At 42.8% G+C, this 14,665-nt stretch overlaps 1 protein-coding gene across 3 annotated transcripts; it reads right to left on the bottom strand.

Moving 5' to 3' along the window:
- Positions 1-237: 237 nt before the first annotated feature.
- rbm10 (RNA binding motif protein 10) lies at positions 238-13,000 on the bottom strand. 3 transcript variants are annotated; one of them, XM_012876462.3, is made up of 23 exons: positions 12,886-13,000; positions 12,392-12,456; positions 11,791-12,280; positions 11,529-11,699; positions 11,368-11,437; positions 8,964-9,037; positions 5,825-5,911; positions 5,667-5,727; positions 5,425-5,583; positions 5,140-5,300; positions 4,521-4,618; positions 4,267-4,354; positions 3,974-4,160; positions 3,789-3,874; positions 3,617-3,698; positions 3,404-3,495; positions 3,129-3,308; positions 2,647-2,817; positions 2,443-2,499; positions 2,098-2,295; positions 1,300-1,347; positions 1,164-1,219; positions 238-1,013 (listed from the first exon to the last, which is right to left on the bottom strand). In XM_012876462.3, the coding sequence occupies exons 2-23, from the start codon at positions 12,406-12,408 to the stop codon at positions 926-928; spliced, it is 2,721 nt and encodes a 906-aa protein (XP_012731916.2). In that variant the 5' UTR covers positions 12,409-12,456; positions 12,886-13,000; the 3' UTR covers positions 238-925. The 3 variants fall into 3 exon arrangements, with proteins under 3 accessions (XP_012731916.2, XP_012731917.2, XP_021179222.2); XM_012876463.3 differs by having other exon boundaries at positions 2,098-2,292; XM_021323547.2 differs by having other exon boundaries at positions 3,789-3,853.
- Positions 13,001-14,665: the final 1,665 nt, after the last annotated feature.

Genomic DNA, 14,665 nt, shown 5'->3' with positions numbered 1-14,665 from the left:
ACCAAACCCACCAAAAACAAAAAAAGGAAAGAAAAAAAAAACAAACAAAAAAAAAACAAAAAACAAACAAAAAAAAAAAAACACATTAGTGAAACTACTTTTAAGGATTGAAATGTTACACAGCTATGTTCCGCTTTATTGGTGTGTGACACTAAAAAAGAGAAAAGCTGGGGAAGTTTCTTGTTAAGTGTTGAAACTTGAGCTACATTTCACCTGCTTTCAAAAACATCACATCACTATAGACGGAAGAGTGTTTTTTTTTATTATTATTATTTACATTCGCTTAATGAAGCGCAGTCACATTAATGGTCAGATACATTGACAAAAATACCTTTTTCTAAAGACAATTATTCCATTGTAAATTAAAACATATAAGATAAAGAGAGACACTTCTTATCTACACACTAATGAGGGTAAGAGACTTTATCCAGCTCAGGTGGCCACAATGTCTTCGCCTGAACGGGTGTATAAAAGTGCTCGCTCAAATATATATACAGCTCATGCCCAGATCGGTCATTCATTGAATGACAAGGCATGCAAAGTTAAACTTAAAAAAAAAAAAAAAACATCTATGGTGCATAGACAGTGATATTAGAAATCCTCATTTGCTGGCATAATGATCTGTGGGCTACAGATCTTGAATTTCTGAGCAGCAAATGTTTTTTCTCCAACCTAACAAACTTTGTTATTACAAACAAGCCTCCAAGCCGGTGGGAAATGAAAACTGCATTATTTGGGAAGCAAGCAAAAAGGTGCAATTTGTGCAATATTTCAACATTTACTGCTACAGAACCAGTTTATGAGATTATTACCCATTGGTGAGGTAAGTATATCTATCCAAAAGTAAGCGGTTCTTATAGATAACTATATGATGTTCACTTTAAACAGTTGCTCCCGTCCTGGGGCAGGACAATTTGATAAGTGGTCACTCCGCTTGCATATTGCGCAACAGAAGACCCTTCTTCACACCTCCCTGCAGCATCCTTGCACCAAGACTAGTTCCCGTAACATCACTATAAAAAAAAGGTAGAAAACAGACAAGGTTGAGCACATATGCATCTCTGCTACAACTTGAAAAATAAAGACAGGAAAAACAAATTCTTAAAAACAGCTTTAAAGCAACAAATAGACATCTTTTTTTTTTTTACAACAAAGCTACTTACGCTGGACTAAACTTCCTCCTCTTAGCTTCTGGTGGTTCATCTGCATCTTCTAGTCTCTGCATTAAAAACAATGACAACATTTACAGTTAACTTGATAAACATAAGTGTCCATCCTACCCATTGAAGCTTAACTGACCTCTCTGCCAACAGCTTCCAGCTGAGCTCTTCTTTGCTCCAAGTTTTGCTGAGGACACAGACAAAAAGTGAAAGGTCATTCAAGATTAAGGAACATTATTAAAACTCTGATTATGTTGTATGTAAAACCATAACATACAGGGGGATTCTTTAAAAAAGCTGAACAGAACTACTTTCACAAAACTGCCAAGGCTAAATTAAAGATAATTGTATAAAAGGAACACTGAACATTTGTCGAAATTTGCTGCAATCAGCCACAGTGAGCTGTAAATCTGCCGTAATAATGCTGGTTCCTAGAAAGGACTTAGGAGATTCTCTAGCTTCTGTTTCTCTCAAATTGGTTCACAGAATTAAGAAGCAACCCATCAGTGACTAATCCTTGCTGCTGCAGTTCGCATTTAAATCCTCACCAGCAACAGCGTGGACAGTTCCTACATTTTTAATTTTTTAATTACACACTTTTGACAGACAAAAATGTGTAGATTATACTGCACACTTTTTAGAAATCACAATAAAATCCCTTATGAAAAAAAAACAAAGAATTTGTTCAATATTAATGAATATTTTCCCTTAAGAAAATGAAAAAAAAAATGTCCTGGGATAAAAAGAATGTTTTTGATTGTTAGTTTTCTTTATTTCCATCCCTATCCCAACCTGCAAAATGGTAAAAAAAAAAACAACAACATACTTTTTAGGACTGCACAGTAACCCTATACACTGTTACACTTTATACCAAACAGACTCTTGCATGCATCTAGATAGACAACAGAGAGAAGCAGCGGTTGTGAAAAATATTTACCTTATGGAGTTCAGAGAGCTGCTGGTGCCTGATGAGAGCCTCTTTGCTAGGGAACTGCCTTCTACAGAGCAGACACGCCAGTTTCACCCAGTCTGTCAGTCTCCCTTCCTTCTCCTCTTTCTCGGCCGCTTCATCTTCACTGTCAGATTCTGCACTGTAAGCCGGGACCAGACCGGGCTGCTGAGGAGGCGAATGCTGCTGATGTCAAGGCAGAAAGATTGAGATTGACATTGTGTTCATCTGCCTGTCTTAGAGCCTCAAGAGGGGGGAAAAAAGAACTAGAAAAACATAAAAGAAACCAAAAACATGCTTTGCATCCCCCCCGGTGCACAGAAATGACCGTACTTCTGTACTTTGTCGGATCTGGTCCAGAAAACTTGGAGGCCTTTCAGACAGCGCACCCTGCAGGAGAGAAAATTAGGTGGATTTGAATACGCAAACGAATCTAAACTCGATCATTTTAGTCAGTCTTCCGGCATAAGATGAGCATTCCTTTATTGTCCCGCAATGGGGGAAATTCGATGCTTTAAGGCGCACGTGTATCTGCACCTTTTTCTCCAGAACGGCGTAGCCTGCATCGGCACTTGCAGACTCTCGGTAGTCATCCAAGCGACCGAGCCCTCGAGAGGAGGAGCCGACAGTAGGGGACGACGACACAGAGCGCATGTTTTCTTTTTGCCTGTTGAGACTTTTAGCCCAGCGCTCCATATCTTTGGCAATCTGGAAATATGAAAAAAAAATAATAATTGGGAGAGATTAGTCAAATCTAAGAGAGTTAAGATGTTTTATGTCATATTTATAGAGATGTCAAAATAAGAAAACTGTTTTTAACAATGGTGAAACTTAGTACATCTGACCTAAACTAAGAGTTTGCTTGTTTTGATCAGTGGTGGATTTTGCCCCTTTCATTTTCTTTAAACAATAAAAAAATAAATAAATAAATAACTTTGCGACAACATAAAAAAAATATTGAGTTTCCTTCTCTCTATAAATGCGACCGTTCTTAAACTTTTATCCGGTTTGTAGAGCACCTGTTGAGCTGTTTTACTCTTCGGTTTCTCTCTTTTTTCCTTGGTTGCCGTAGCGTCTGACGAGGCTGCGCCGTCCTTCGCTGGAGCGCCTTCAGCGTTTGATTGGCTGGGAGCAGGGGTGTAGGTTTGCTTCTCTCCATCCCAGTACATGTACTGCTGAGTGTTCGAGTTGTAGTAGTACTGTCAGGAAAAAAAACACCCAAAAGTGGAAAGCGGTCATTAGGACGAACACAATCATACACCCCTCTGCAATCTGTTCAGAGGGGATAGCTTACCTGGGAATTTGGGTCATAATAGAGTCCTGTGAAAGGGTCGTAATAAAAGCCTGAGCTTTCCTCATATTGGTAAGTAGAGACATCTGGTACAGCTGTAAATGTATAATAAGTAAAAAAAAAAAAAATGTTACATCAAACTTATACAATTTCAACACCTACAGTTGTGAAATAAATCGTAAATCATTCAGCAAATTCCTTGCAGGAAACGCTTACGATATTGTTTGAGCTCATGTTCAGTGCCGGGGGTGGCAGGCTGAGTAGGAGCAGCAGGTTGTGGTTTTCCTACAATCTCAACCTGTGAAGATGCAAAATTATTTAAAAAAAACAAACAAAAAAAAAACAAGCTGGAAAGATGCAACAGGAAAAAGAAAGAAACTCTATGCACCTGAGTGGCTGGTGTGGCGACTGCTGGCATGAGAGACTGCTGCCCGGCTGCCGAACCAGATTTTACTGCCTCAGACGAAATAACGGCTACAGATGAGCAGGGAATCATTCACAAACAAACACACTGATTTACACAGAACATTAACAGTCTGTTACAGACTATTAAAAAGGATCGTTCGCACCGACCTGGGGTCCCTCCTGTATACGCTCCATTTAGCGCTGCTCCCGCACCAGACAGAGCTGCAGTCCTGGAGTCCGTCTGGGCCCTTGAAGCAGAGCCGTCTGGCCCCGTATAGTTCTGCCCTTCCTGACTGTAAGTCACTGCTGCTCCCTGCTGGTAAACTGCTGCATCTTCGCCCGATCCATTCGTGTTCTGAAAAAATAAAACATAACCACAACGTGAACATTGAACAGATAATTTTTTTTTTGTAAGAAAGCCTTCGTCTCACAGTAACAGTAAGTGAAGTTAGAGAGGTCACCTGCGATATAGCCCACTGTGCAGCAGCTATAGCGGTGCTGGCCACCGTAGCAGCGCTCACTCTGCTCCCCTCGGTCACAAAGACATCCCTGATGTCGACAAAAGCATCAGAGAGTCGTTTTTGTGACCATTTATCACCTTCGATCTTACAAACCTTTATCTCATAACCAAACCACACTGATTTTTAATGATAACAGTTTTTACTTTCTTAAAACTGCAGCCACATTTGACCAAAGGCTACGTTGAAGAGTTTACCGTTTGGAACCTTTGGCGAACTCCACTACGATGGCTTTCCCGTCAATAGACAGGGGGGGCTGGAGAGCCTGCAGAATCTGAAGCAGCTGTGAGGCCTCCTGTTGATAAAGAAATAAAATAAACTAATGAGTGTATATGTTTAAGATAAGTTTACTTCAAAATCATTAGTTAACAAAACTAACAGGCTGTTGTTAGTAAGTCCTTGAATGAGGCTTATTTTCTGGTTTCTTGAAGATCTAAGCCACTAGAGTTGTTAAGTAACAGATGTCTGAGACTCTAAAAAAAAACGTTTGGTGCATTCAGGTTTTTACTTGCAAATCTGATTCCTGATCTTCTAACTCAGAGATCCCCAACTAAGCCTACAGGCAATTCTAAAAATGCTGCTGTGCATTTAAAACTATGTAAATAGTACACTTTTATAAAATGTGTAGCTCATTAATGTACAGAACAGTGGCACTGTCCTTCATCGCCCTAACTGTAATGCTAATCCACAACAATAAAGAAACCCCCGTCGTCTATTTAGTTTGGAGTGACGTAATTCTCAGATAAATCCAGTCCAGCAGGTTCTACTTTTAGACCTGAATAAACGAAAGACTTTCTTTTTTTTTTTGGTTCTTACAACTATTGTAGAAAGCTGCAGAAAAGCAAAGCCTCTGTTCAGGTGCGTGTGCTTGTCCTTGATCAGGCGAACGTTGGAAGCGGAGAGGGTGGCGAACGGAGCCAACGCCGACAAAATGGCTTCCACTGCTGTATGAGGACCGAGGTTTCTGAGAATCAGCGCTGTGGAAACAGAAGATGACGACTGATGTAAGCTCTACTGGTTTGCGGACAAAGTGGAAAAAACACCAAAGTGACAACCGGCGGAGGTCTGTACGGCATTGTAAAAGCTCGTCTGGAGGCTTACTGTCGTTTGCGACATCTGTCGGCTGCGGAGCCGGCCGGGGGGGAGCACTGGGGCCAGCGGGTTGGTAGGATACCGGCAGAGGCAGTAAGCCCTGGGCTCCCTCCTTCTGAACACCAAGAGGCACATCCCTCGGCAACTGCGGCAGCTTTAGCTCCCCCTCTATGAAAAGATAACATCGTTGATTAGTCGTTGCAGAAGAGAGAACAGCTCGGATATTTACAGCACCTGAAATTAAACTCCACCTGATTTTGGCACGCCGCATTTGAAGCACTTCTCTCTCCTTTTGAAGTTTTGGACGCCACACTGTTGGGATGTCGCACGAGCCGTTAGAGGACTTGCTAAATGAGCCCTTGCAGTATGTCTGATATACACAAACTGGGTCATTAAAAACGTGGAAAACCTTGTTACAGAGCCAGTCCTCGTTGGCTCGCGGTTTGGGGTCGCTGTAGTGCATCGACACCCTCTGTCCCAGGATCAACAGCGTTCCCTGAAGGGAAAAGAAAGAGGAGGAGGAGGAGGAGGAGCAAAGGATGAGTTTCGGCGATAATAATGTCGCACGCGCTACAAAGAGGCCTCGTCTCACACGAGACGAGAGTGAAAGAGAAAAAGGAGAGAAAAATGAGGGATAGAGAGAAAGAGAGCAAGAGAAAGAGAGAGAGAGAGAGAGAGAATCAGAACAGCTGAGGCTTAAAAAAAGAGAAAAGGAGGACAGCAAAGAATTGCAACCTTCAGCTTTAGGAAATTCGGACGGACTGAGATGGTGTGTCTGTAGTTTTGGGGATTCCCATTTTTTTTTTTTTTTTGGGACAATGTGTGTTATGTTTATAAATGTGTTATCCCTCCCCCCTTAAGGGGAAACTTTCCACAGATTCCAACAAACCCCACAAGAGTGTGATCACCTTCAAACCCCCGATGACAAAGGCTTTGCCCTAAAATAGGGAATAATGGTTGAAAGAAAAGAATAAATAAAATAAAAAAAGCAATGTGCTGCTTCTGAATCAACATAAAATAGCAGGGATGTTCAGATCAGGGATTTCCTTTAACCCCCAGCCTCCCGATACCGATCCGAGTCATTTAACATTAGGCATTTTACGATACAGAGTCCCAGTCAGATACCTCGTTTAAGTTAACGATCAAAGCCAGGTAAGTGCTTGAAAACTGTGCAGCTGACAAGTGACATGGAATAACACTATAAAACTACATCTCATCAGCAGTCGACTTACTCACCAATGAGCTTCTGGATGCTGCATTAATCTGTTTTCCTAGAGAGCTACAGATAGCTTATTGCCAGGGTTTCTGCAGCACATCCTTAATATGTAGCTCAAATACATACATACTTAAAAAAAAAAATAGAGGTACTACAACCCACCTAAACCTAAAGATGGCAGTAACATTTGTTTTTAAACATGCACTATATTGCCAAAAGAAATCGCTCACCCTGCTCGACTAGCATATGGACTTAAACGTACTTCCATTTTTACATAGGGGTCAAAATGCTGTTGGTCCACCCCTTGCAGCCAATACAGCTTTGACTCATCTGGGAAGGCTGTTCACAGGATTCACAGAATTTATGGGAACTTTTGCCAGATGACCAATTCTGAGGTCAGACGCTGATGTTGGCTGAGAAGGCCTGGTTCTCAATCAATTTAACAAAAATGTTGTTGTAACAGGACTCTGTGCAGGTCAGTCAGGGTCATCTACACCAAACTCCCTCCTCCTCTTTATAGACCGTGCTTTAAGCACTGGTGCACAGCCATGTTGGAAGAGGAAGGGCCCATCTCCAAAAAGTTCCCACAAACTTTGAAGCATGGAGTCGTCCCAAAATCTCTTGGCTTGCTGAAGCATTCAGAGTTCCCTTCACCGGAACTAAAAGGGCCAAGCCCAGCTCCTGAAACCCCCACACCAGAAACTTCTCCACCAAACTTTACACTTGGCAAAATACAGTGAGACAAGTCCCGTTCTCCTGGCAACCGCCTAACCCAAACTTATCCATCAGATTGCCAGATGGAGATACACAATTTGTCACTCCTAATCTGAAGGCCACATGAAGCTTGGAGGTGTGTAGCGACCTCTGTGCGCTACCAGTCCCATCATCCACTCCCCCGCTCCGTCGGTCCACCTGTCCTACTGCTTCGTGGCCGAGTGTCTGTCGTTCCCAATCGCTTCCACTGTGTTATAACACCACTGCCAATTGACTGTGAAATATTTAGGAGCGAGGAAATTTCATGAATGGACTTGTTGCACAGGTGGCATCCCATCACAGAGGCATGCTGGGATTCGCTGAACTCCTGAGAGCAACCCAGTCTGCATGCCTCGAGGATTGATTTTTACACACCTGCAGCCGTGGAAGGGATTGCAACTCCTGATTTCCATCTCTTAGACGGGTGAGCGAATACTTTTGGCTATACAGTGTCGACACAGCTAGTCCTTCCAAGAATTTACATCTGGCTCCTACTGATGGTGTCTTGATGCAAAGCGGGTTGTTAAGGTCCTCGGCACACATCAGCACGTTTACTCTGGCTTCGATATGCCTCGCTGATAATTTGGCTGGAAACAAAATTTCAATGCAACCGCAGCTGATCGTGCCAACAAAACACACAGAAAAGGACGTTCTGATGCTTCAGAGACTTCACACTCGTGTTGTGGCTAGCGCTTCGGCTACTCTCTGGACAGCTCTTTTTCAACACATCAAGCGGTGCCTGGAAACATCTGAACCCAGCAGACAGAGTAGGTCACATGACACAGACAGACAGAAAACCGCAGCAGCCAATACAGTCTCTCTTCCACTGTGACTCTCATTGTTAACGATGAACAACTCTTGGACTCTTGGGAAACACCCAGATTCATTAAAACAACAAAGCAATGTGCGTGAGCTAAAATCCAACTTGGTGAGCCGTGCACACGGAAAAGGGACATAAGTTTAAAACAAAAGCAAAAAATAAATAAAATCATCCTGGGCGTCTCGCTGGTGGTGCAGCTGACAAAAACGAAACGGTACACCAACGATGGTTTTTAGGGGTTACGTTTTGTCAGGGACTCCAATATCGATCGTTTAAAAATGCCATGATTGTAACCCCGATCCAATACCTGGGTTCGGATCGGTACATCCCTACGTAAAACAGCTTATGAGAAGTTGGATTTCCACTGACGTACCCTCCAAAGGTGGCAGAGTAAACACGGAAACAGGACTGATACACGTTATTGCAGAATCAGTCCCCTAACGGAAAATGTTAAGGGTGTAGAGATAACGGCACAACGAGGATCCGTTTTTGAAAGCTGGGCAGTTGAATACTAAAAACCTCAACTGTGATGTGAGATGAACTTGCCTCTTACTGGAATTGGTGCATGTGTGGAAAGGAAACACTCGTAAAATAAGAAGGCTTACCTGCCTTAGGCAAAGAAATCATTTTCTAGTGTGTGGATTGTGCAGAAAACCGTTACAGTGCACGTGATGGCATGATGTCACTGGATATCATGTTAACTAATGTCCCACTGCATTAATCTATATGTGTATTTGTGTATGTGTTGAAGAGAGTGACCTGGTTGGTCTCCATCCAGCGGGTGGCCTCCTGTATGAGATTAAACTCGACGAAGGCGAATCCTCGACTCTGACCTGGACACCGCCCAGCGCCACAGCAACCGAACAACAACAACATAACAACAACGCAGTGTTTGGGTTAGTGCTTCATTTACAGAGGAGAGAAAGAGAGAAAAACCCTGTTTGAGCCTCAATAAATAAAAAAATAAATTAAAAAAAGAGAGAAAAATACATATTCTCTCCCACAATTTCTCTGGACAGGATGAGACTCATTTGGAGTCAGGGAATGAGAAAGAACACTACCCACCCATCCGTTTGGGTCTAAGCTCTTTGAAAATGGAGGTTGAGGTACCCAAGCAGCAACAAAACACACAGAAACGCACAAAACACGCACACTTTTTCAGCTACTCTTGATTCAGACATCAATCTTTGCTTTATAACCAATCAATGCCTTGCATAAGTGCTCATACCCTTTAAAAACATCCTCAAATGTTATCCAACTGAACCCACAAACATCAATGTTCTTTATTTTTGTGATAGATCAACACAAAGTAGCTCACAATAGCACAGTGAAAAGAAAATAATTTTTAAATCTCTTACAAATAGGAAAACTACATGGTTATAGTTTGCAGAAACACTTTTTGGTCCTCGGGGAATGTTGTCGACAGGATCGTTTTCAAGTTACTTGCTGCCAATTCTTCCAGAATTGCTCATCAACTAGCTGCATAATATACTGTGAATATATGATTGTTATAATATCTTAGTACACAATATTAAAAAAATCAGAAAGAACTGTTTAGCATGCTATATTTATTAGCTATTAAGTACCTAGTGTCAGACGTTGCATGCCAGTGAAATATTCCCTCTGGTTAATGGAGTGAATGTAAGTGATCGAGTCCAAAGACAAGTGACGATGTGAGAAAAAGTTGGATTTATAGCAGCTTATACAATCTTCAGAATATTTACTAAAAACAGCATCTTCTAATATTGTGCAACCATATCTTTAGCTCTATGCATTTTCCCTTTGACTCTGATCAGCTTCCACGGCCCTGATGAGAATATTTCCCCCCATGTTTTGAATGTTTGCCAAGTCCCCTTGATGGCTTATTGTAAACACAAAAATAAACTTTTCTAATAGCTTTCTTTAAACAAGGGCCCTCTTATTGCCACTCCTTCAATAAGAGGGCCTTTGTGGACAGTTGTCCTGTCGACAGCTTCTCTGACCGAAGCTCTAGATCTCCGTGGCTCTCTTTGAGTTTCCGTTAGCCCCTTGCTTGATTCTAGGAATCAAATAGTAAAACCCAACTTAGAGCTATCAGAGTAAACCGGGTTGAATAAAAATTTACATCAAACCTTTCGGATTTATATTTGTAAAGAAATAAATAAAAAAAAGCGTGTAGTTTTCCTCTTCACAATCATGTGATTCTTTGTGTTAGTCTATCACAAGATATAATTATGAAACGCATGGGGTAAAATGGGAAAAAGGGTCAAGGGGTATGCATACTTTGGCAAGGCTAGTTTTTACCTTGTGCAAAATATTTAGATTTATAACCTGCATGCACAGACACCAAAAATACAGCGTTATTTTTCTAAAAATGTTAAATCACAGCTACTGATCTTGAAAGCAGATAAATATCGATGGAGGTGTGAGAGACACAGCGTAGTGTTGAGGAGGGTAAGTGTGCCAGTGTCAGTAAAGCACACCTTACAACCAACCAGGAAGTTAGCAAAGTGTGACACCAGAGACACAATGACCTCGATGGGAAAATATTAGAAAAAAATATATATATACACACATCAACCATGTAGCTGATCTTTAGCAGCAATGTCTCACGCTCAACACACACACACACAATTTGTCTGTGAAAATTATTGATCTTCCTGAAGTTTTAAACTGCAGAATTTGCTCAGCTCAGTCGCATGTCTCTTTAAGACGGATGAAACAGAACTACAAACGGGGGAAAACACAGAATGTGAGACACAGAGAACAGGAAAATCGAGTTAATGAAGCGCCTTGACTGTATGCCTGCATGTTTGCATGAAAGGCAAAATTAGGAGAACGTAACTTAAACGACGGATGGATTTTGCTCCACGAGAAATGGGGGTGGGGAAAAATGACAGAAACCAGAAAACCAGAGTACTAAAGCAGGAATTGGACAAATCCTGCTCGGTTGCAAGAGCGTCAATATCTAAAGACACTTGCACTGTGCTAAGGCTGCGGTGTATTGTAAAAAAAAAAAAAAAAAGGCTGTCAGAGTGAGAGCATGGGGAAACAGAAAGTGAAGACACTTAAACCTAACTCAACAAGTGGCTATAGTCACCAGAAAGAACAACAAAAACAACAGAGCCAGGAGTGGATGAGACTGACACAAGGAGGGAAAGGTAGCCAGCAGACAAATCCTCACCTGAAGATTTATTCCTCATGAGGCGCACTTCTCTTGATTGGATGCCCTGCTCCTGAAGTTGTGCCCGAATCTTGAAAACAGCCAAGAAAACGTTGTTCAGACTCACAAACACGGAAAACCCAAGAATGACCGTCACAGCGCGGCTCAGGAACGCGCAGCACCTCGTTGGCCGTGGCACTAGGCGGTAGCATTCGCAGCATGATGATGTTGCTGGGCCTCTGGTTCTGGTCCATGTCTGCGCGGTAGTCCTGGTCTGCCTGATCCAGCTCCTCCGCAGACAGGTCTTGCCCAGCGTTTTCACAGCCGACCTCCTCCGTTTCTGCTGGAAAGGTCTGTCCAAAACAGGTCGCATTAACATTAACTAATCACTTTCGGTCAAGGAAAGAAAACAGCGTTGCAGGTCATGGATCCGTTGAGACTCACCCTCCTCCTTCCACCCCCGCGAGAGCACCTGTCCTCGTCTCTTGGTCTGAACTCCATCTGCTCAGAGCGTCCGACCCAGCTGCCGTCCCTAGCGCCAGAGCAAAGACCTCTGTTTTCCGGAAAGCCTCTCCGCCGACCCCTTCCCAGGCCAGTCTGTATCTGCTCAAAGTCCTGTCGGAAGCCGTCTTCCTCTCGTTGGAGGAGCAGGGGCGGACACTCGGGGCGCGACTGAGAAAAGGGGGGCCACTGGGGGCCGTTTCCCTCATGACCCATGCCACCTCTGGTGTTCCCTCTACGGTGAAAACGCGGGGAACCTCGAAACCCTGTTGGGAACTCGTGAACACCCAGGGGTGGCTCATCGGGCATGCATAACCCGTCATCGTGGTCTCCCTCCTCATCCTCTGGCCCGTAACCACGGTAGTCCATGTCCCGGAAGTTGTGATCGTTGTGGGAGCCTCCATAGCGACCCATGCGATCGCCTCGCCCACCCCTAATGGTGAGAGGGGTAAGGGGGGCAACAACAAAAAAAAAAACAACTAGGTAAAATCTTAAATAAAAACTAAGGAGGAAAATCGTTGTTTAATAGGAATCGTTTACTCACCTCCGCTCGTAGTCCATGTCGACCTTGCAGCTTCCTCTCGGCGCCTGTTTCTTTTCAGGTAAAGCCTTTGAATGCAAAATAATAACGAGTTAGGACGAGTGATCGGATAACTGGGGGGAAAGAAGTGAACGCTGGGTGCGAAATGTGCATTCATACGGATGCACACATCTCTTGATGCACACACACACTGCTGCAACTTCGGGATGGTCTTCTGCCCTTCCTGTCCACGTTGTTAACCAAACTACCAAAACTTTTAAAGTATGGCCTTACGCAGTTATTAGTAAACACGAACGCTTTGTGTGCACAATGCACACACATAGAGCTGAACTGGAGTATAAGGACTTAACGTGCAGCGGTCATGTCTGCTAGCAGCGAAGCTAACTGCTTTAGCCAGAGACAGGCTAGCAGCTCCAGGCTTGATAAACTAAAACAAAACGGACATCGATTGTTACAAACCCAAGTGCAGTTTTACACAAACTAGACGAAAGACTTACCTTGGACGAATATATCTAAATATGTCAAGTTGGTAGCGAGTGAGTGATACGTTTTATTTTTGATTATTTTTTTTAGTTAGCCAAGTGTAAAATGGCCACAGGAAGAGATGTCAGAGGGGGCGGGACTAAACCCGAGTTCTCTCTATGATGATTGGTGTCTGTTGGAGAAGGGTACGTCTGCAGACCGGAAGTAGGAGGTGCGAAAGTGTAGGCGAGTCGCACCCACTGAGCTATATAATACACTGGAGTGCTGATTTTGCCGAAAAACTGAAGTCACTGGCCGCCATCTTGCTACTCCCTACTCTCACAGAATCCCATAGGATTTGCTTGCAACAACAAGCAGTTTTCTGGCTGAGTGAAAACGTTTCACAGGTAATTCTACAGTCAGTGGATTTACTAACACTATCAACTACTAGGAAATTAGGTGCTGAAATATTTTACATGTTATTCATATTAAATATATACATATGTATATATAAGTATGTGTATATGTATATATGTATATATATGTATACACATATGTAAATATATGTTTTTGTATATTGTCATTTATATATTTATAAATGTTAAACATATATATTTAAATGAATAAAATGCAAAATATTTCAGCACATGACTTTCTCAGTACTTGATATTTTTAGAACATAACATTAAACTATATGGCATTTGACATTTTAAAAGTCTTAAGTCCCCCCTGAACATGAGAAAATCCTCGTTATTCGATGCTGTAGCGCACATATTCCCTAGTTACTGGGGGGAAATAGGGAGTACCAATATGGCGGCTGGTGGCTTCAAAGCGACTCGTTCAAACAGACTAGCACTCCAGTGTATTATATAGCTCAGTGGCTAGCATTGACAGGACTGTCTGCCCAAAACAAAATTACTGCAAGAGGGCATTAACGAGCACCGGCGCCCTGACTTACTTAGACTTTATTGTCATTCAACTGCACACTCACGACGTACATTTTGTTGCCAAGCTCCGAGTAAAAACAGAAGACGAAGAGAAACTTTATAAATATCTTTGTCATTTGTCACGAACATAGCAGCAAACCAAAAAAAATTAATTTTATGTTCAGAAATGTTACGTGTAAGGCAATATGACTTGTGCCAGTAGGTGTTTGTGGCAGCAGCAGAATGTCTTGAAACAATGAGCGGAGTATACGACGGTGCAGACAGTTCACACTTGGCCATAAAGTGACTAGTTTTGTGTGAGTGTTTAGCAGTCTTATGACGTGTGGAATGAAGTCGGTGTGGAATCTGGTTAGTCTGCATTTAAAGCTGCTGAACCTTTTGCCAGAGGGCAGGAAGGTGAACAGGTTGGGAGGGATCTTTTAAGGTTGTCTGAGCCATGGCCATCCAGCTTCTGCAAGCGGTGTCATGGGTGGAGGTAAGCGCTGTCCAGATGATTATATCCGCTTTCCTCGCCACTCTCTCTACACATTTACAGTCTGATTATTTTTTTATTTTTTGCAGGCCCCAAACCAGACAGAGATGTAGATGGTCAGTATGCTCTTTTGTCCCTGAGCAGACAGTGATGAGGATGGGAGTGGGGAGGTTTGTTCTTCTCAAGAGGTGTGGAGGGACCAGGTCAAAGTGTCTGTGACTTAATCCACTGTGGCAGCGTTGATGAGGAGGGGTGGGTGGCTTGCTTTATTTTTCCTGACAATATCTTTTGTTTTCATGAAATTCAGGACCAGATCGTTTTTTGTCTCACCAGTCCACCAGGTGTTTCCCATCCTCCAGTAGGCCAGCTCGTTGTTGTCCCTGATGAGATCCACCA

This window comes from Fundulus heteroclitus, chromosome 1 (genome assembly GCF_011125445.2).
Source record: "Fundulus heteroclitus isolate FHET01 chromosome 1, MU-UCD_Fhet_4.1, whole genome shotgun sequence".
NCBI classification, from domain to species: domain Eukaryota; kingdom Metazoa; phylum Chordata; class Actinopteri; order Cyprinodontiformes; family Fundulidae; genus Fundulus; species Fundulus heteroclitus.
The sequence above is the reverse complement of the archived record's forward strand: the minus strand, read 5'-3'. Positions and strand labels throughout refer to the sequence as shown.

Excerpts from the sequence above, each read along its gene's own strand:
- rbm10 (XM_012876462.3), bottom strand. Across the intron at positions 11,700-11,790 it reads GCGGGGGTGGAAGGAGGAGG|ACCTTTCCAGCAGAAACGGA; the intron begins GTGAGTCTCAAC and ends TGTTTTGGACAG. Across the intron at positions 1,348-2,097 it reads AGCTCTCTGAACTCCATAAG|CAAAACTTGGAGCAAAGAAG; the intron begins GTAAATATTTTT and ends CTGTGTCCTCAG.